Genomic DNA, 15,253 nt, shown 5'->3' on the forward strand with positions numbered 1-15,253 from the left:
CTAAAAAATTCAAACAACTGTTGTTTCTGGAGAAGACAACATACATTGTAAGAACTTGGAATCAGAAATAATGAATACATCATAAAATGAAGACCTGTTAGTGATGAAATTAAAAGAAATTTTGAAGAAACTAATAGGATTGTTACTTATTTAAAACTCTTAAAGCTAAACAGAAACCAAATGTAGATTAAACTAACTGATAAAGATAAAATAATCTATGCACCTACATAACATTAAAAGCCTCCAAATCAAGAAAACTCCATTGCAGTTAGAAAACAAAACAAAAACCAACAAAAACAAACAGAAAGAGATAAGCAAAGGCTCCAGCTGAGATGTAAATGGTATTTACATCCTTTGTATTTTGCTTCAAGAAAACAAAATTATTTTCACCAAATATCAAATTTAGAGTGAATTTACCCCGTAAAGACAGAGGAGAATCTTTTCAAAGTAGTTGAAAAGATCAGCCATAAATGTAAAGAGCTAGACACCTATACAGTACAAGTCAAAATTTTTTCAGAAAATTTTTCAGAAAATTCTGAAAGAATCACTGGCTATTATCAAAGTCAGCTTTTTTTTTTCATGGCCAAAAAGTTTATGATAATAGGTTGATAGCTCTACCGGGTGAAAGAAACTTTAGTAATTAAGAAAAGAAAATGCATGCATTAGTCAAGAAAGTATTAAGAAGTTAAGCATTTCGGTAAGTATGTTTACATCCTGATGCTTCAAATGGGGCATCTGACAGAGGCCAAGAGGACCATCAAGGAATTTTTTGGATGAAGAGATCCCCAAGGAAAGGATGAACATCGAGCTATGATGACGTGGGGATCCAAGGTCCTGTGCCCCATGTAGACCAGATATGACCTCCTTCATCCCAGGGTCAGGACAGTAAGAGCAGGATCCCTCCACCAGTCCATCTCCATCCAGTTACAGCAGGATGCTTCCCCAAGAGCTAGCCAGAGCTTGTCCTGGTGCTCCCTGTGCTGGCCGATGCTCAGAACCTTCTTTTGGTTCAACACTCCCTCCATTCATGGCACCACAGCCCAGGATGTCATTCTGTGAGAGGGCAGATGCTACAAGGTGGTCCTGGGGGCTGGTTTAAGAAGACTCCCACTTCCCCTTATTCTGAAAATGAGGATGAACTTACACAGAATCTTCTCCTCTGAGGGACTCCCTGGCACAGCATATCCTCCACTGGGCAACAAAAAATGTCTCTACGCTAAGTAGTACTAAGTAATAAACACTAAGTGGAAAATGCAATACAGAATGGCATAAGAACAATCTGTATATGCTGTTAAATAGAGATCTCCATATAATGAACCACTTTCTCAACACCAATTACAAAACAGCCCATTTTCTTCATGGGTTTATGGTGTCACTTTTATTGTACATTAAGTTCCCAAATAGACATGGGTGTATTCTGGGCATTCTCTCTTATTCCATTGGCCTATCAAAGATGAACTGCAGATGACTTAAAGATTTAAACATGAAAGTTAAAATTACAAACATAACAGAAGAAAGAATAAGTGAGTAACTTTGTGACTTGGGGTATGGGAAAGACTGCAGTCTACAAATCAACAGTAAAAAGATGCAAACCCATTAGAAAACAGGCAATGGATCTAAAGAGGTAATTTTCTAGAAGAAATGCAAAAGGCTAACACACATATGAAGAGATGCCCAGACTCAGTAATCCATGGAAATGTAAATCACAGCAAGAATGAAATTATACTTTATACCTATTAGTCTTGGCAGCATTTTGAAGGCTAGAAAATGGTAAGCATTGGCAGGAATACAGGGATCTGCACTGGTGTGGGAGTGAGACTAGCAAAGTCTTTCTGAAGAGCAACTGGTCAAATTAAGTACACACATGCCTTGAGCCCCATCAGTTCCACTTCTGGATGTGCAACCCAAAGAAAGGACACACAGCTTCATAACCACGTATGCATAATGGTGTTCTCTGTGGTGCAATTTGTAGTGGGAACAGGACTTGAGGCAAGAATACTCTATAATGGTTAAAATCAACGGACTTGAAATATACACGAATGAATCTTTAAAAGAGTGTGAGTTTAAAAGGTGAAACCGAATGAGGTAAAGAATCCTCATTTATGTTAAATCAAATATACATGAACCCCAAATGACAGAACACATTCTGGAACATTTACAAAGAAACAAAAAATACATATGAAACGCTTTAAAGTGGTTTCCTACAGTCAGAGGTGGGGAGAAAGGCAGATAGAAATGGGGACAGAAAGGAATAATAAAACCAGAGAAAGATCCAGCACAGGGCAACAGTGATAATGTGCCATGAAGTGAGGAGTTTGATTCATTCAACTTTAACACCTAAGGATTATGACAAAAAAAAAAATACGACTGTATAAAGTACAATCTTACATTGCCATGCAGTTCCACACAATTCCTCTAAGCTTTTAAATCCAACATTTTCATCATTTTAACAAGATACTGTCAGCAATTTATGAAATTACTCAGTTAAGTGTATTGGTTTAAGAATCTAATTATATCTGTTTATAAATACACGATGAGGTACAGTAAGACACTTAAGAAAAGAAAGCAGATTTATCAATTCATGGGGCTATACGCTCTCTGGACCTAAAACTAAAACTCAGATGCATAAGAAGCGATGGCACAGCTGCTTCATTGACTGCACGACCATACAGGCAGCCACATGAGGTCTTGAGGTTGGAAAGGCATTTTTAAACGTTGCAAAATACCCGGCATTTTGCAAGATTGGTCTGGGAACATAATGTGGGATTCTGACAAGCAAAGCTATATATATAACATGATGATAAGTCTTTCTAGCAGTGGGACAGGAGGAACTCAGGTATGTTGACTCACAGGTGGTGCTTTGGCATTGCAGATGCTTCAAGTTTTGCAGCCAAAGAACATAGCTTAAGCAGAGCTAAAATGGCAAAGAGAATGCAGTGGGTGGAGGGTTAAGGACAAAAGATCTGCCCTCTCTGCTCAGACCTGCACAAGTTCTGCAGCTGCCTGGTCTACCTGTGGAAGCCCATGTGACAGAACTAAGAAATCCACCCTGGCTGGGCTCAGTGGCTCATACCTGTAATCCTAGCACTTTGTGAGGCCAAGGCGGGTGGATCACCTGAGGTCAGGAGTTCGAGACCAGCCTGCCCAAGTTGGCAAAACCCCATCTTTACTCAAAACACAAAAAATTAGCCGGGCGTGGTGTTGCGTGCCTGTAATCCCAGCCACTCAGGAGGCTGAGGCAGGAGAATCGCTTGAACCCAGGAGGCAGAGGTTGCAGTGAGCCGAGATCACGCAACTGCACTCCAGTCTGAGCGACAAGTGAGACACCGTCTAAAAAAACAAAAAAAAAAAAAAAAAAAATCCACCTTCTTTCATTAAGACATCTACCTTCAATTCTTTGGTAAATCCCATCAGACCACCAAAGGAAAAAAACAGAAACAAAATTAAGCAAAACAAAAGAAAATCTCTTCCTCTATTTATCCCTTCCCAAGATCTTCCTCCAGTTTAGCCAAACCCACTTTCTTGCCTTTGAGTGAATAGCCAGACTCCTGTGTCTTGCCTGCATCCACATTTTCCATCTCTGCAGCATAGTAAATAATTTTTTTCTGTATTATAAAAATATTGTGCCCAGTTAAAAAATTTTAAAACGTGAGAGTTACCCAGTGTGTCTTAAACATTTGTAATGTTCAGAAATCTTTTTCTTTTCTTTTTTTTTTTTTCTTTTTTTCTTGAGACAGGGTCTGGCTCTGTCACCCAGGCTAGAGTGCAGTGGTGCATTCTTAGCTCACTGAAGCCTCAACCTCCCCGGATCAAGCGGTTCTCACACCTCAGCCTCACGAGTAGCTGGGACTTACAGGCACATGCCACCAGACCTGGCTAATTCTGTTTAGTTTTTGTAAAGAGAGGGTCTATGTTGGCCCAGGCTGGTTTCAATATACATGACACATGGACTCAAGTAATCCTCCCGTCTCAGTCTCCTAAAGTGCTGGGATTGCAGATGTGAGCCACCATGCCTGGCTCAGCAATCTTAAAGACATTACAAAGGAGCTATCGACGGAAGAAGTTCAAACCAAAGATTAAAAATAATGTTGGTAATCACTCTGAAAAATAAAATTATATGAGATAAATTCAAAGGTTGGAAACCCCCCCACACACACACACACTTCTTAGTGTTTGTACATTTGCTTAATCCCCATGTAGTGTACAAAATACAGAAACAAAGTGTTTCTGTAATACTCCACTATAAATAGTTTTCTCATCCTTTAAAACTTTTTGCTTTACAGAACATGAGAGCATAAACGGAGAGGCTATAGTCTTCAAAGAATCAGCGATTTGCACTATTTATAAGGGGGAAAAAAGTTAAATCCTTACCAATTATATTTGTTTGCTAGCAAAAATGTTGTCTCTGCAGACGTCAACAATGACCACCCTATCATCTCTTTTTTAGCCTTAGCTGGCAGGAAGGTCAAAACTAAATTCCATTACCATTTAACTGCTAACCCCAATACATTCAATTCCCTGTTCTTTTTGTAGCAAAGGGCCCTGGATTGACCATAGCAGGGTTCATCTTAGGATTCAAGCATGTCTTGGTGGTTAGAAAGGAAAAACCACGAAGAGTGAAGTTCCATGAAGAAGGGACAGAAAATGTGAGGGTACAAGCTGGTTCAAAGATGATGTGTCAACACAAGAGGGGGGCTTGTATTTAGACTCGTGTCCAGAGGTGTGACCTCTGATCCCACGGACTGACCCTTGAGTTCTAAGGCTAGGGACAACTGCTGTGGACAATTGATTTTACCATTCATCAATTCCATTGAATTTTGGTGGGAAATATCTCATAGAAAAAGAGGGGAAACTGAATGGAAAGGAACTCCACCTTTATTCTACTGAAAATCAAATGTTTGAGAAAAGCAACTTATACATAATGTAATGCTGTTATTTTACAAAGTGATTTTTATTTTAAGTTTTGGGATACATGTACAGAAAGTGCTTGTATTAACATATATATATATATGCGTGTGTGTGTGTTAATATAACCTATTAACAAACCAAAAAAACCCTATATATATATAGGTGTTAATATAACCTATTAACAAACAAAGAAGGTTTGTTAATAGGTATACATGTACCATGGTGGTTTGCTGCACCTATCAACCTGTCATCTAGGTTATAAGACCCACATGTATTAGGTATTTGTCCTAATGCTCTCCCTCCCCTTGTCCCCCACCCCCAACAGGCCCTGGTGTGTGATGTTCCCCTCCCTGAGTCCATGTGTTTTCATTGTTCAATTCCAACTTATGAATGAGAACACGTGGTGTGTTTGGTTTCCTGTTTCTGTGTTAGTTTGCTGAGAATGATGGCTTCCAGCTTCATCCATGTCCCTGCAAAGGACATGAACTCATTCTTTTTTATGGTTGCATAGTATTCCGTGGTGTATATGTGTCACATTTGCTTTATCCAGTCTATCATTGATGGCATTTGGGTTGGTTCCAAGTCTTTGTGATTGTAAATACTGGTAGCTTGATGGGAATAGCATTGAATCTATAAATTACTTTAGGCAGTATGGCCATTTTCATGATATTGATTCTTCCTATCCATGAGCATGGAATGTCTTTTTTTTTCCTTTGTGTCTTGTCTTATTTCTTGAGCAGTGGTTTGTAGTTCTCCTTGAAGAGGTCCTTCATGTCTCTTGTAAGTTGGATTCCTAGGTATTTTATTCTCTTTGTAGCAGTTGCGAATGGGAGTTCACTCATGATTTGGCTGTTTGTCTATTATTGGTGTATAGGAATGCTTGTGGTTTTTGCACATTGATTTTGTATCCTGAGAATTTGCTGAAGTTGTTTATCAGCTTAAGGAGTTTTTGGGCTGAGATGATGGTGTTTTCTAAATATACAATCACGTTGTCTGCAAACAGAGACAATTTGACTTCCTCTCATCCTATTTGAATACTCTTTATTTCTTTCTCTTGCCTGACTGCTCAGGCCAGAACTTCCAATACTATCTTGAATAAGAGTGGTGAGAGAGGGCATCCTTGTCTTGTGCTGGTTTTCAAAGGGAATGCTTCCAGCTTTTTGCCCATTCAGTGTGATGTTGGTTATGGGTTTGTCATAAATAGCTCTTATTATTTTGAGATATGTTCCATCAATACCTAGGTTATTGAGAGTTTTTAGCATCAAGGGATGTTGAATTTTATCATAGGCCTTTTCTGCATCTATTTATTAAGATAGCCATGTGGTTTTTGTCATTGGTTCTGTTTATGTAATGGATAATGTTTATTGATTTGCGTATGTTGAACCAGCCTTGCATACCAGGGATAAAGCTGACTTGATCGTGGTGGATAAACTTTTTGATGTGCTGCTGGATTCAGTTTACCAGTATTTTATTGAAGATTTTTGCATTGATATTTGTCAGGGATATTGGCTTGAAATCTTCTGGTGCATTGTGTCTTTGTTCTCACTGGTTTCAAAGAACATCTTTGTTTCTGCCTTCATTTCATTATTTACCCAGTAGTCATTCAGGAGCAGGCTGTTCAATTTCCATGTAGTTGTGCAGTTTTTAGTGAGCTTCTTAATCCTGAGTTCTAATTTGATTGCACTGCAGTCTGAGAGACTGTTATGATTTCCATTCTTTTGCATTTGCTGAAGAGTGTTCTACTTCCAATTATGTGATCAATTTTAGAGTACATGCTGTGTGGCACTGAGAAGAATCTATGTTCTGTTGATTTGAGGTGGAGAGTTCTGCAGATATCTATTAGGTCCACTTGGTCCAGAGCTGAGTTCAAGTCCTGAATATCCTTGTTAATTTTCTGACTCGTTGATTTGTCTAATATTGACAGTGGGGTGTTAAAGTCTCCTACTATTATTGTGTGGGAGTCTAAGTCTCTTTGCAGGTCCCCAAGAACTTGTTTTATGTATCTGGGTGCTCCTGTATTAGGTGTATATATATTTAGGATAGTTAGCTCTTCTTGTTGCATTGATCCCTTTACCATTATGTAATGCCCTTCTTTGTCTTTTTTGATCTTTGTTGGTATAAAGTCTGTTTTATCAGAGACTAGGTTTGCAACCCCTGCTCTTTTTTTGCTTTCCATTTGCTTGGTAAATATTCCTCCATCCCTTTGTTTTGAGCCTATGTGTGTCTTTGCACCTGAGATGGGTCTCCTGAATACAGCACACTGGTGGGTCTTGACTCTTTATCCAATTTGCCAGTCTGTGTCTTCTAATTGAGGCATTTAGCCCATTTACATTTCAGGCTAATATTGTTATGTGTGAATTTGATCCTGTCATCATGATGCTAGCTGGTTATTTTGCCCATTAGCTGATGCAGTTTCTTTATCGTGTCATTGGTCTTTATATTTTGGTTTGTTTTTGCAGTGGCTGATACCAGTTTTTCCTTTCTATATTTAGTGCTTCCTTAAGGAGCTCTTGTAAGGCAGGCCCAGTGGTGACAAAACCCTTCAGCATTTGCTTGTCAGTAAAGGATTTTATTTCTCCTCCATATATGAAGCTTAGTTTGGCTGGATATGAAATTTTGGGTTGAAAATTCTTTTCTTTAATAATGTTTAATATTGGCCCCCACTCTCTTCTGGCTTGTAGGGTTTCTGCAGAGAGATCTGCTGTTAGTCTAATGGGCTTCCCTTTGTGGGTAACCTGGCCTTTCTCTCTGGCTGCCCTTAACATTTTTTCCTTCATTTCAACCCTGGTGAGTTTGACAATTATGTGTTTTGGGTTGCTCTTCTTGAGGAGTATCTTAGCGGTGTTCTCTGTATTTCTTGAATTTGCATTTGGCCTGTCTTGCTAGGTTGGGGAAGTTCTCCTGGATAATGTCCAGAAGCATGTTTTCCAACTTGGTTCCATTCTCCCTGTCACTTTCAGGTACACCCATCAATCGTATGTTTGTTCTTTTCACACAGTCCCATATTTCTTGGAGGCTTTGTTCATTCATTTTCATTCTTTTTTCTCTAATCTTTTCTTCATGCCTTATTTCAGTAAGTTGATCTTCAATCTTTGATATCCTTTCTTCCACTTGATTGATTCCACTATTGATACTTGATGTATGCTTGACGAAGTTCTCGTGCTGTGCTTTTCAGCTCCATCAGGTCATTTATGTTCCTCTCTAAACTGGTTATTCTAGTTAGCAGTTCCTGTAACCTTTTATCAAGGTTCTTAGCTTCCTTGCATTGGGTTAGAACATGCTCCTTTAGCTCAGAGGAGTTTATTACTACCCACCTTCTGAAGCCGTCATCAATCTCATTTTCTGTCCAGTTTTGTGCCCTTGTTGGAAAGGAGTGGCTATCATTTGGACGAGAAGAGGAATTCTGGTTTTTAGAATTTTCAGCGTTTTTGCACTGGTTTTTCCTCATCTTCTTGGATTTATCTACCTTTGATCTTTGATGACCTTTGGATGGGGTTTTTGTGTGGGAGTCCTTTATATTGACGTTGCTTTTTGTTTGTTAGTTTTTCTTCTCACAGGCCCCTCTTCTGCAGGTCTGCTACAGTTTGCTGGAGGTCCACTCCAGATCCTGTTCGCCTGAGTATCACCAGTGGAGGCTGCAGAATAGCAAAGATCACTGCCTACTCCTTCCTCTGGAAGCTTCATCCCAGAGGGGCACTGGCCAGATGCCAGCCAGAGCTCTCCTGTATGAGGTGCCTGTCGACCCCTGTTGGGAGGTTTCTCCCAGTCAGAAGGCACGGGGGTCAGGGACCCACTTGAGGAGGCAGTCCGTCCCTTAGCAGAGCTGGTGCGCTGTGCTGGGAGAATCCCTCTTGTCAGAATCAGCTGCTCTCTTCAGAGCCAGCAGGCAGAAAGGATTAAAGCCACTGAAGCTGCACCCACAGCTGCCCCTTCCCCCAGGCGCTCTGTCCCATGGAGATGGGGATTATGTCTGTAAGCCCCTGACTGGGGCTGTTACCTTTCCTTCAGAGATGCCCTGCCCAGTGAGGAGGAATCTAGAGAAGCAGTCTGGCCACAGCCACTTTGCCGTGCCCAGCCCTGACCTCCCAGCCTCCTTAGTACTGTCAGGGGAAAACTGCCTACGAAAGCCTCAGTAATGGTGGACAGCCCTCCTCCCACCAAGCTGGATGGTCCCAGGTCAACTTCAGACTGCTGTGCTGGCAGTGAGAATTTCAAGCCCATGGTTCTTAGCTTGCTGGGCTCCGTTGGAGTGGGACCCACTGAGCAAGACCACTTGGCTTCCTGGCTTCGGCCCCTTTTCCAGGGGATTGAACAGTTCTGTCTCACTGGGGTTCAGGCGCCACTGGCATATGAAAAAATAGTCCTGCAGCTAGCTCAGTGTTTGCCCAAACAGCCACCCAATTTCGTGCTTGAAACCCAGGGCCCTGGTGGTGTAGGCATATGAGGGAATCTCCTGATCTGCAGATTGCAAAAACTGTGGGAAAAGTGTAGCAACCCAGCCAGGTAGCACAGTCCCTCACGGCTTCCTTTGGCTTGGGGAAGGAGGTCCCCAGCTCCTTGCAATTCCCAGGTGAAGCAATGCCTCACCCAGCTTCTGTTCGTCCTCTGTGCATTGGACCCATTGCCTAACCAGTCCCAGTGAGATGAACTGGGTACCTCAGTTGGAAATGCAGAAATTACCCACCTTCTGCGCTGGTCTCTTTGGGAGCTAGCTGCAGACCGGAGCTGTTCCTATTCGGCCATCTTGGTCCCTCTCACAAAGTGATTTTTAAGAACATAAAAGATTTCAAAATAAATATGATTCTATCTTATAATTTTAGTTTGTAATTGGAATTTTGCAAAGTTTCTAAAAAGTTTCTTTTAGGGCAACTTTCAGCTGTCTTGTCTTTTTGCCAAAGAACAGTTTTAGAATTATGTTATCTTAACTGACCTATTATTTTGAAAGCCTCACTGAAAATTAGAATAAGATATTTAAAGTACATACTTTCATCCAAGTTTTGCATTATGCATGATGCTGGGATAAGTGGTTTACAAAATATATTTAAAATATTCCTATCCTATGGATCTTATAACTGGCACTAATAAAACTGAGGTGACTCAATGTTTTGCCCTTTTACTATCAAATAAATATACCAGATGAAAAAGAAAATAGAATATTTACAATAAGTACATTCACTAATATAAACATGTTTGTTGAAGAGTTAGGATTTACATATTCACATTGGATCAAGATAGAAACAGAATTGGGAGGACAAGAGATTTCACTTTCATACTTGGTAATTCAGACATCCTTGTTAAAGAGTTCAATCTATTTTGATAGCAGGGGAAATTTTTGTTTCTGAGGATATTTTGGTGCTCTGAGGTAGAAAAGGAATATGTACAGGATCTCAGACAACTGCAATTCCCATGACCTCCTAGCTGCTGATGGATGAATCTCCAGGCCCTCCCAGGGGCCCTCAGCCTGGAACTCCCGACGGCCACTTCTGGGTTGGGGTGGAAAGGCTTTGGGACTAGCAGGGAAGGGAAGGTCACAGTGGAGTTTTGTATCCATTCATGTGGGTTATTTCTTCCCTGAAACCTGGAGACCGGAGGCTGCCTAAGTCAGACAATGTGAGTATTAAAAAACTTCCTGTAGCAATAAGAGCATCGAGAACATAAGATGCATTGTAGGATAAGAGCGAAAAAAAAAAAAATTATTCAAGGACTTGGAACTTAAGGGTTTTTCCAAGTTTTTGAAGGTTGTGAAAAAAACTGGACACGAGATGTTCAGTAATTGTTTTGGGAATTGTTTTCTTGGAAATATCACGCTTATTGTTAGCCAGGCAAAACAGACTTTCTTGGTTCTTGACTATACTTCAAATTTTAAAAAGGTATCTTATTTTGTTTCAATTATTTTAAATGCTATTATTATCCCTTAATCAATATATCAATCCATCAAGTCATCAGAACATTTAGGAATTCAATCTTACCTTTATCTGGACAAGTTTAATTTCATCAAATCTTGTATCAGCAAGAGATTTCCTTGTCTGGCCTCTTCGGTGTCCAAATTTACACTTATTTCTAATCACTTGCTCATCATCTTCTATGGGTCTTCGAACATATTTAAAGCGATCTTTGAGGGCTCGTTTCCATAAAAACTGTAAAATAACAAAACAGGCCAGTTAATCTTCAAGGAGATTGAGCTAATCCTATATAAACAATGTGTCTATGCAACAACAATACATACCTATCATCTTTGGGCTTGAAATTATTTTCACATCATAGTAATAGAAAGAATATATCTATCCTTCCTTTTATCCTCACAGCAATCTTGTGACACTGCTACAGAAATTATAAACCCCAAGTTATAGGTAAGCAGACAAAGTCACAGAAATATAAATCTTTTCCCAATGTCATATGGTTATTGAGTAAATATATAGGTTCTTGAACCTAGATTTTCTAATTCCCAAAAGTGATACTTTCCACTATACTCTGCTGTCTCCACAACCAATTCCATTTTTCTAGTGGGTTCTAAAAAGACCTGATAGTGGCTTATGGATTGATGCATTTTCTTTAAAAATAATTTTCTGTCATCTTTTGAAATTTGTTTTGGTGAGTACTACTGGCATTCACTCCCTAAGTGTCTGTGGTGCCTCTACTGTTTCAAACACAAAGACCAACTCCCCACTCTGGGAGGGAGAAGGGTGTAGGTGGACCTCACTTTCAGTGTAGCAGAGTACTTTCAGTGTAGCAGAGTAATTTCAATACAGAGTGAAAAGTATTATAATAGGGGAAGATACATCATTCATTTACATTTGTTAGGAGATCATAAAAGCCTTCCTGTAGGAAGTGAATCTAAACTGAGACTTAGGTCTTAGGGTCAGGTAACTGCATGAAGGGATGGAGATAGCATTGGGGAATGCCAGTTGGGTAGATGCACAGAAGTTCCAGAAGGATGAAGCTGCATGTGCAATGGAATAGAGGGAGAGCTGGCGCCCTTTAGAGAACTACCAAGAGTTGCACGAGGCTGGAGCACAGAGCTCAAGATGAGGGAATGATAGAGGATGGGGTAAAAAATAAGGTGGGAGAGAGGAGCCAGCCCAATCATCAATGGCCACGGTCACCCCATTAAGGAGCCTCAATGTAATCCTGAACCAGATCTTAAATCTGTCTCTGTGGACAGGCTGTATTAGAATCTCATAGGAACTTTTGCCCTTGGTCTTTCCTCTAAAGCAATGGTTCTCAAAATTTAGCCTGAATCAATTCCTGGAGGACCTGTTAGAGCACAGGTTGCTGAGCACCACTCTCGGCATCTCTGATTTTGAGGTCAGGGGTAAGCTGAGAGCGTGCTTTCTTGCAAGTTCCCATGCTATGCTGCTGCTTGCTACTGTTCAGGAGATTGTGATGGAGCCCAGATGTCTGTATTTTTTAAAGCTCTACAGAGAATTCATCAGAACAGGCAGGTTAGGAAGTCTTCCTAGGCCATGTTGAGTTTGAAGAGTGAATGGTCCAGATTTGAGCTCTGGAAGGATCTGTCTGGCATGTGGAGTTTTTGTGAGACCAGAGACATGGACAACACCTAGGAAGCACCCCTGGACTTCTTCCTCAATATGCCAACATCTCTTCCACTGCTGGGCCTTCAGTTTGGGGCTGGAAAGCTTTATCCCTGTCTTCCCACACCTAGATGGTATGTAGTTAACCCTTGCTTTGCCTTCAGGTCTCAGCTCAGCCTGTGCTTCATGGAAGCCTCCTCTGGCCTCTGTAACAGCTTGGTGTTGGATCTCCCCTTTCTTCATTGGCACTTATCACAGTGGTAATCTACCCTCATCTATGTGATACTTTGTCTGTTTCTATTTCTATTTTTCTTTTCTTTTCCTTTCTCTTTTCCCTCCCTCCCTCCCTCCTTCCTTCTTCCTTCCTTCCTTCCCTCTAGGCTATAAGCACATAAAGAAAGGCTCATGCCTGCTTTGCCCACCAAGCCCAGCACGGTGCTTCATGCATGCTAGAAACTATAAATGTTTGATGTCTTGTGTTAATACTCTATGAAGCAGGAGATGCAGGTGTCAGCATGACAGACCAGAAGCAAGACTCTGAGTCTTGGCAGTGCTTAGCTGGTAACTAACTCACTGCGTGAGTGGTGGCCCAACCCTTCTTTTTTTTTTTTTTTAGACAGAGTTTCACTCTTGTTGCTCAGGCTGGAGTGCAATGGCGCAATCTTGGCTCATTGCAACCTCTACCTCCTGGGCTAAAGCGATTCTCCTGCCTCAGCCTCCTAAGTAGCTGGGATTACAGACATGTGCAACCACGCCCAGCTAATTTTTCGTATTTTTAGTAGAGACGAGGTTTCTCCATGTTGGTCAGGCTGGACTCAAACTCCCAACCTCAGGTAATCCACCCACCTCGGCCTCCCAAAGTGCTGGGATTACATGAGTGAGCCACCGTGCCAGGCTGGCCCAACCCTTCTTGAAGCCAGTGCCTTAGGGCTGCTTCTGCTGCTCATCTCCCCTGCAATGCCATGTGCTTGAATAGATCCCCACAGTGAGTGCAGGGAAGGAAAAAAAAAAAAAAAAAAAAAAAAACCCTTGCAGGCATATGGGCCTGTGTTCCCCTCAAGCCCTGGCCATGAGAGAGAGTGGTAAGTCGCCGAATGGCTTTGGGCATGTTTTCTAAGCTCTATTTCCTCATGGGCCAATGGGAATGCCACTAAAATAACATTAGCCAAATTCTTGGCACTTAGATTTTGCCATTCCTGATTATATGGTTTGTAAGTCCCAATAAGAGTAATCCCTGAAAGCACCATAGCCTAAGTTGGGAAGACTGCGGGTCAAGTACTAGCCTGAATACATATTAGCCAAGTAAGCCCTCTTAATTTTAGTTTCTTCAACTATAGAACGGAACAATAAGATCTGTCCTATCAACTGCACTGGCTTTTTGGGAGAGTGAGTAGCTACTCATTGAAGATATTTGTAAACTAAACTGCTGTTTGTAAAGTCCTTCAACAGCCCTAGTAAGAAAGGCAGTGGTTGAGGGTTGGAGTATGGCTTCAGCACTGGTTAAGCTCCCGGGTATGCATGAGTCAGAGATGCCTTATCCCCTCCCACAGGCTTGCTTGTGAGCCTGGACTTTACCATTGCTGTTTTACAACAGAACAGACAAAAAGAACGGCTTGTATTTTTCTTAGCCATGAAATATGAACTAAAGCAAGTATAGTACTTTTTTTTTCCACGTGTTTCCTATAGCTCTGAAGGGTTTCTAAACATGCTGAACCTGGTGGGAGGTATTATAGCAATCAACGGCTAGGGCATTTTTAAATTGCCAATTTCTTCTTTCTAGCCCCTCCCGTCTCTCCTTGTTAACTGTCTGATAGGAACAGAAAAAGGACAAATCAAATACAATCTTCCACATGAATATTCAATCAATGAGTATTTACTGAGAATCTGCTGTACGCCTGACACCGTGAGTTACTTACACAGACGCCTCAGGTAGGCAGACTCAGTAAGAAATATTTGTGTTATATAATAATCATCCCTCTCCTCCATGTTTCCAGCTAGAGAGGGTATAGAAAGTTCTACATGAAGACAGCTCTCCGTCAACCACTCTGAAATAAAAAATGGCCCTGAAATTGCAGACCTCCTGTTGTGACATATGAAGCAGTCCACAGCATCACCAGCAGATCTTTGCACATTCAAATGCAGAATGTGGACTGTCTTACATGGCAACTGGACTAGACTTGTCCAAAAAGCAAATATCCGGAAAAATAAAAAAGGGTATGGAGAGACTGTCTAGACAAAAAGAAATTAAAGAGACATAATAACCAATGCAATGCAAAACACTCAATTAGGTATTATAGCTAAAAAACTATTTTTAAAACATTTTTGAAAAAGTAGAGAAATGTGAACATGGATTGTATATGATATTATGCAATTATTGCTAATTTTCTTGGGTATAAAAACGATATTGTGGTTATATAAGAGATTGTCCTTATTCTTTTTTTTTTTTTGGAGATGAAGTCTCGCTCTTGTCCCCCAGGCTAGAGTGCGATAGCACGATCTCAGCTCACTGCAACCTCTGCCTCCTGGGTTGAAGTGATTCTCCTGCTTCAGCCTCCCGTGTGTAGCTGGGAATACAGGCACCTGCCACTATGCCTGGCTAATTTTTGTGTTTTTAGTAGAGATGGGGTTTTCCCATGTTGGCCAGGCTGGTCTTGAACTCCTGACCTCAGGTGATCCACCCACCTCGGCCTCCCAAAGTGCTAGGATTACAGGCGTGAGCCCCCGTACCAGGCTTTTTTTTTTTTTTTTTTTTTTTTTTTTGAGACAGGGTTTTGCTCTGTCATCCAGGCTGGAGTACAGTAGTGCAATCATAG

At 41.0% G+C, this 15,253-nt stretch overlaps 1 protein-coding gene across 1 annotated transcript in view; it reads right to left on the reverse strand.

The window, feature by feature from the left end:
* SAMD3 (sterile alpha motif domain containing 3) overlaps window positions 1–15,253 on the reverse strand; it is a 236,331-nt gene that overhangs the window by 21,108 nt on the left and 199,970 nt on the right. Inside the window, exon 10 of the mRNA XM_003255697.3 lies at window positions 10,878–11,045. Coding sequence (XP_003255745.1) covers window positions 10,878–11,045 — 168 coding nt within the window. The remainder of the gene's footprint in view (window positions 1–10,877; window positions 11,046–15,253) is intronic.

This window comes from Nomascus leucogenys, chromosome 3 (genome assembly GCF_006542625.1).
Source record: "Nomascus leucogenys isolate Asia chromosome 3, Asia_NLE_v1, whole genome shotgun sequence".
In the NCBI taxonomy this organism is placed as follows: Eukaryota; Metazoa; Chordata; class Mammalia; order Primates; family Hylobatidae; genus Nomascus; species Nomascus leucogenys.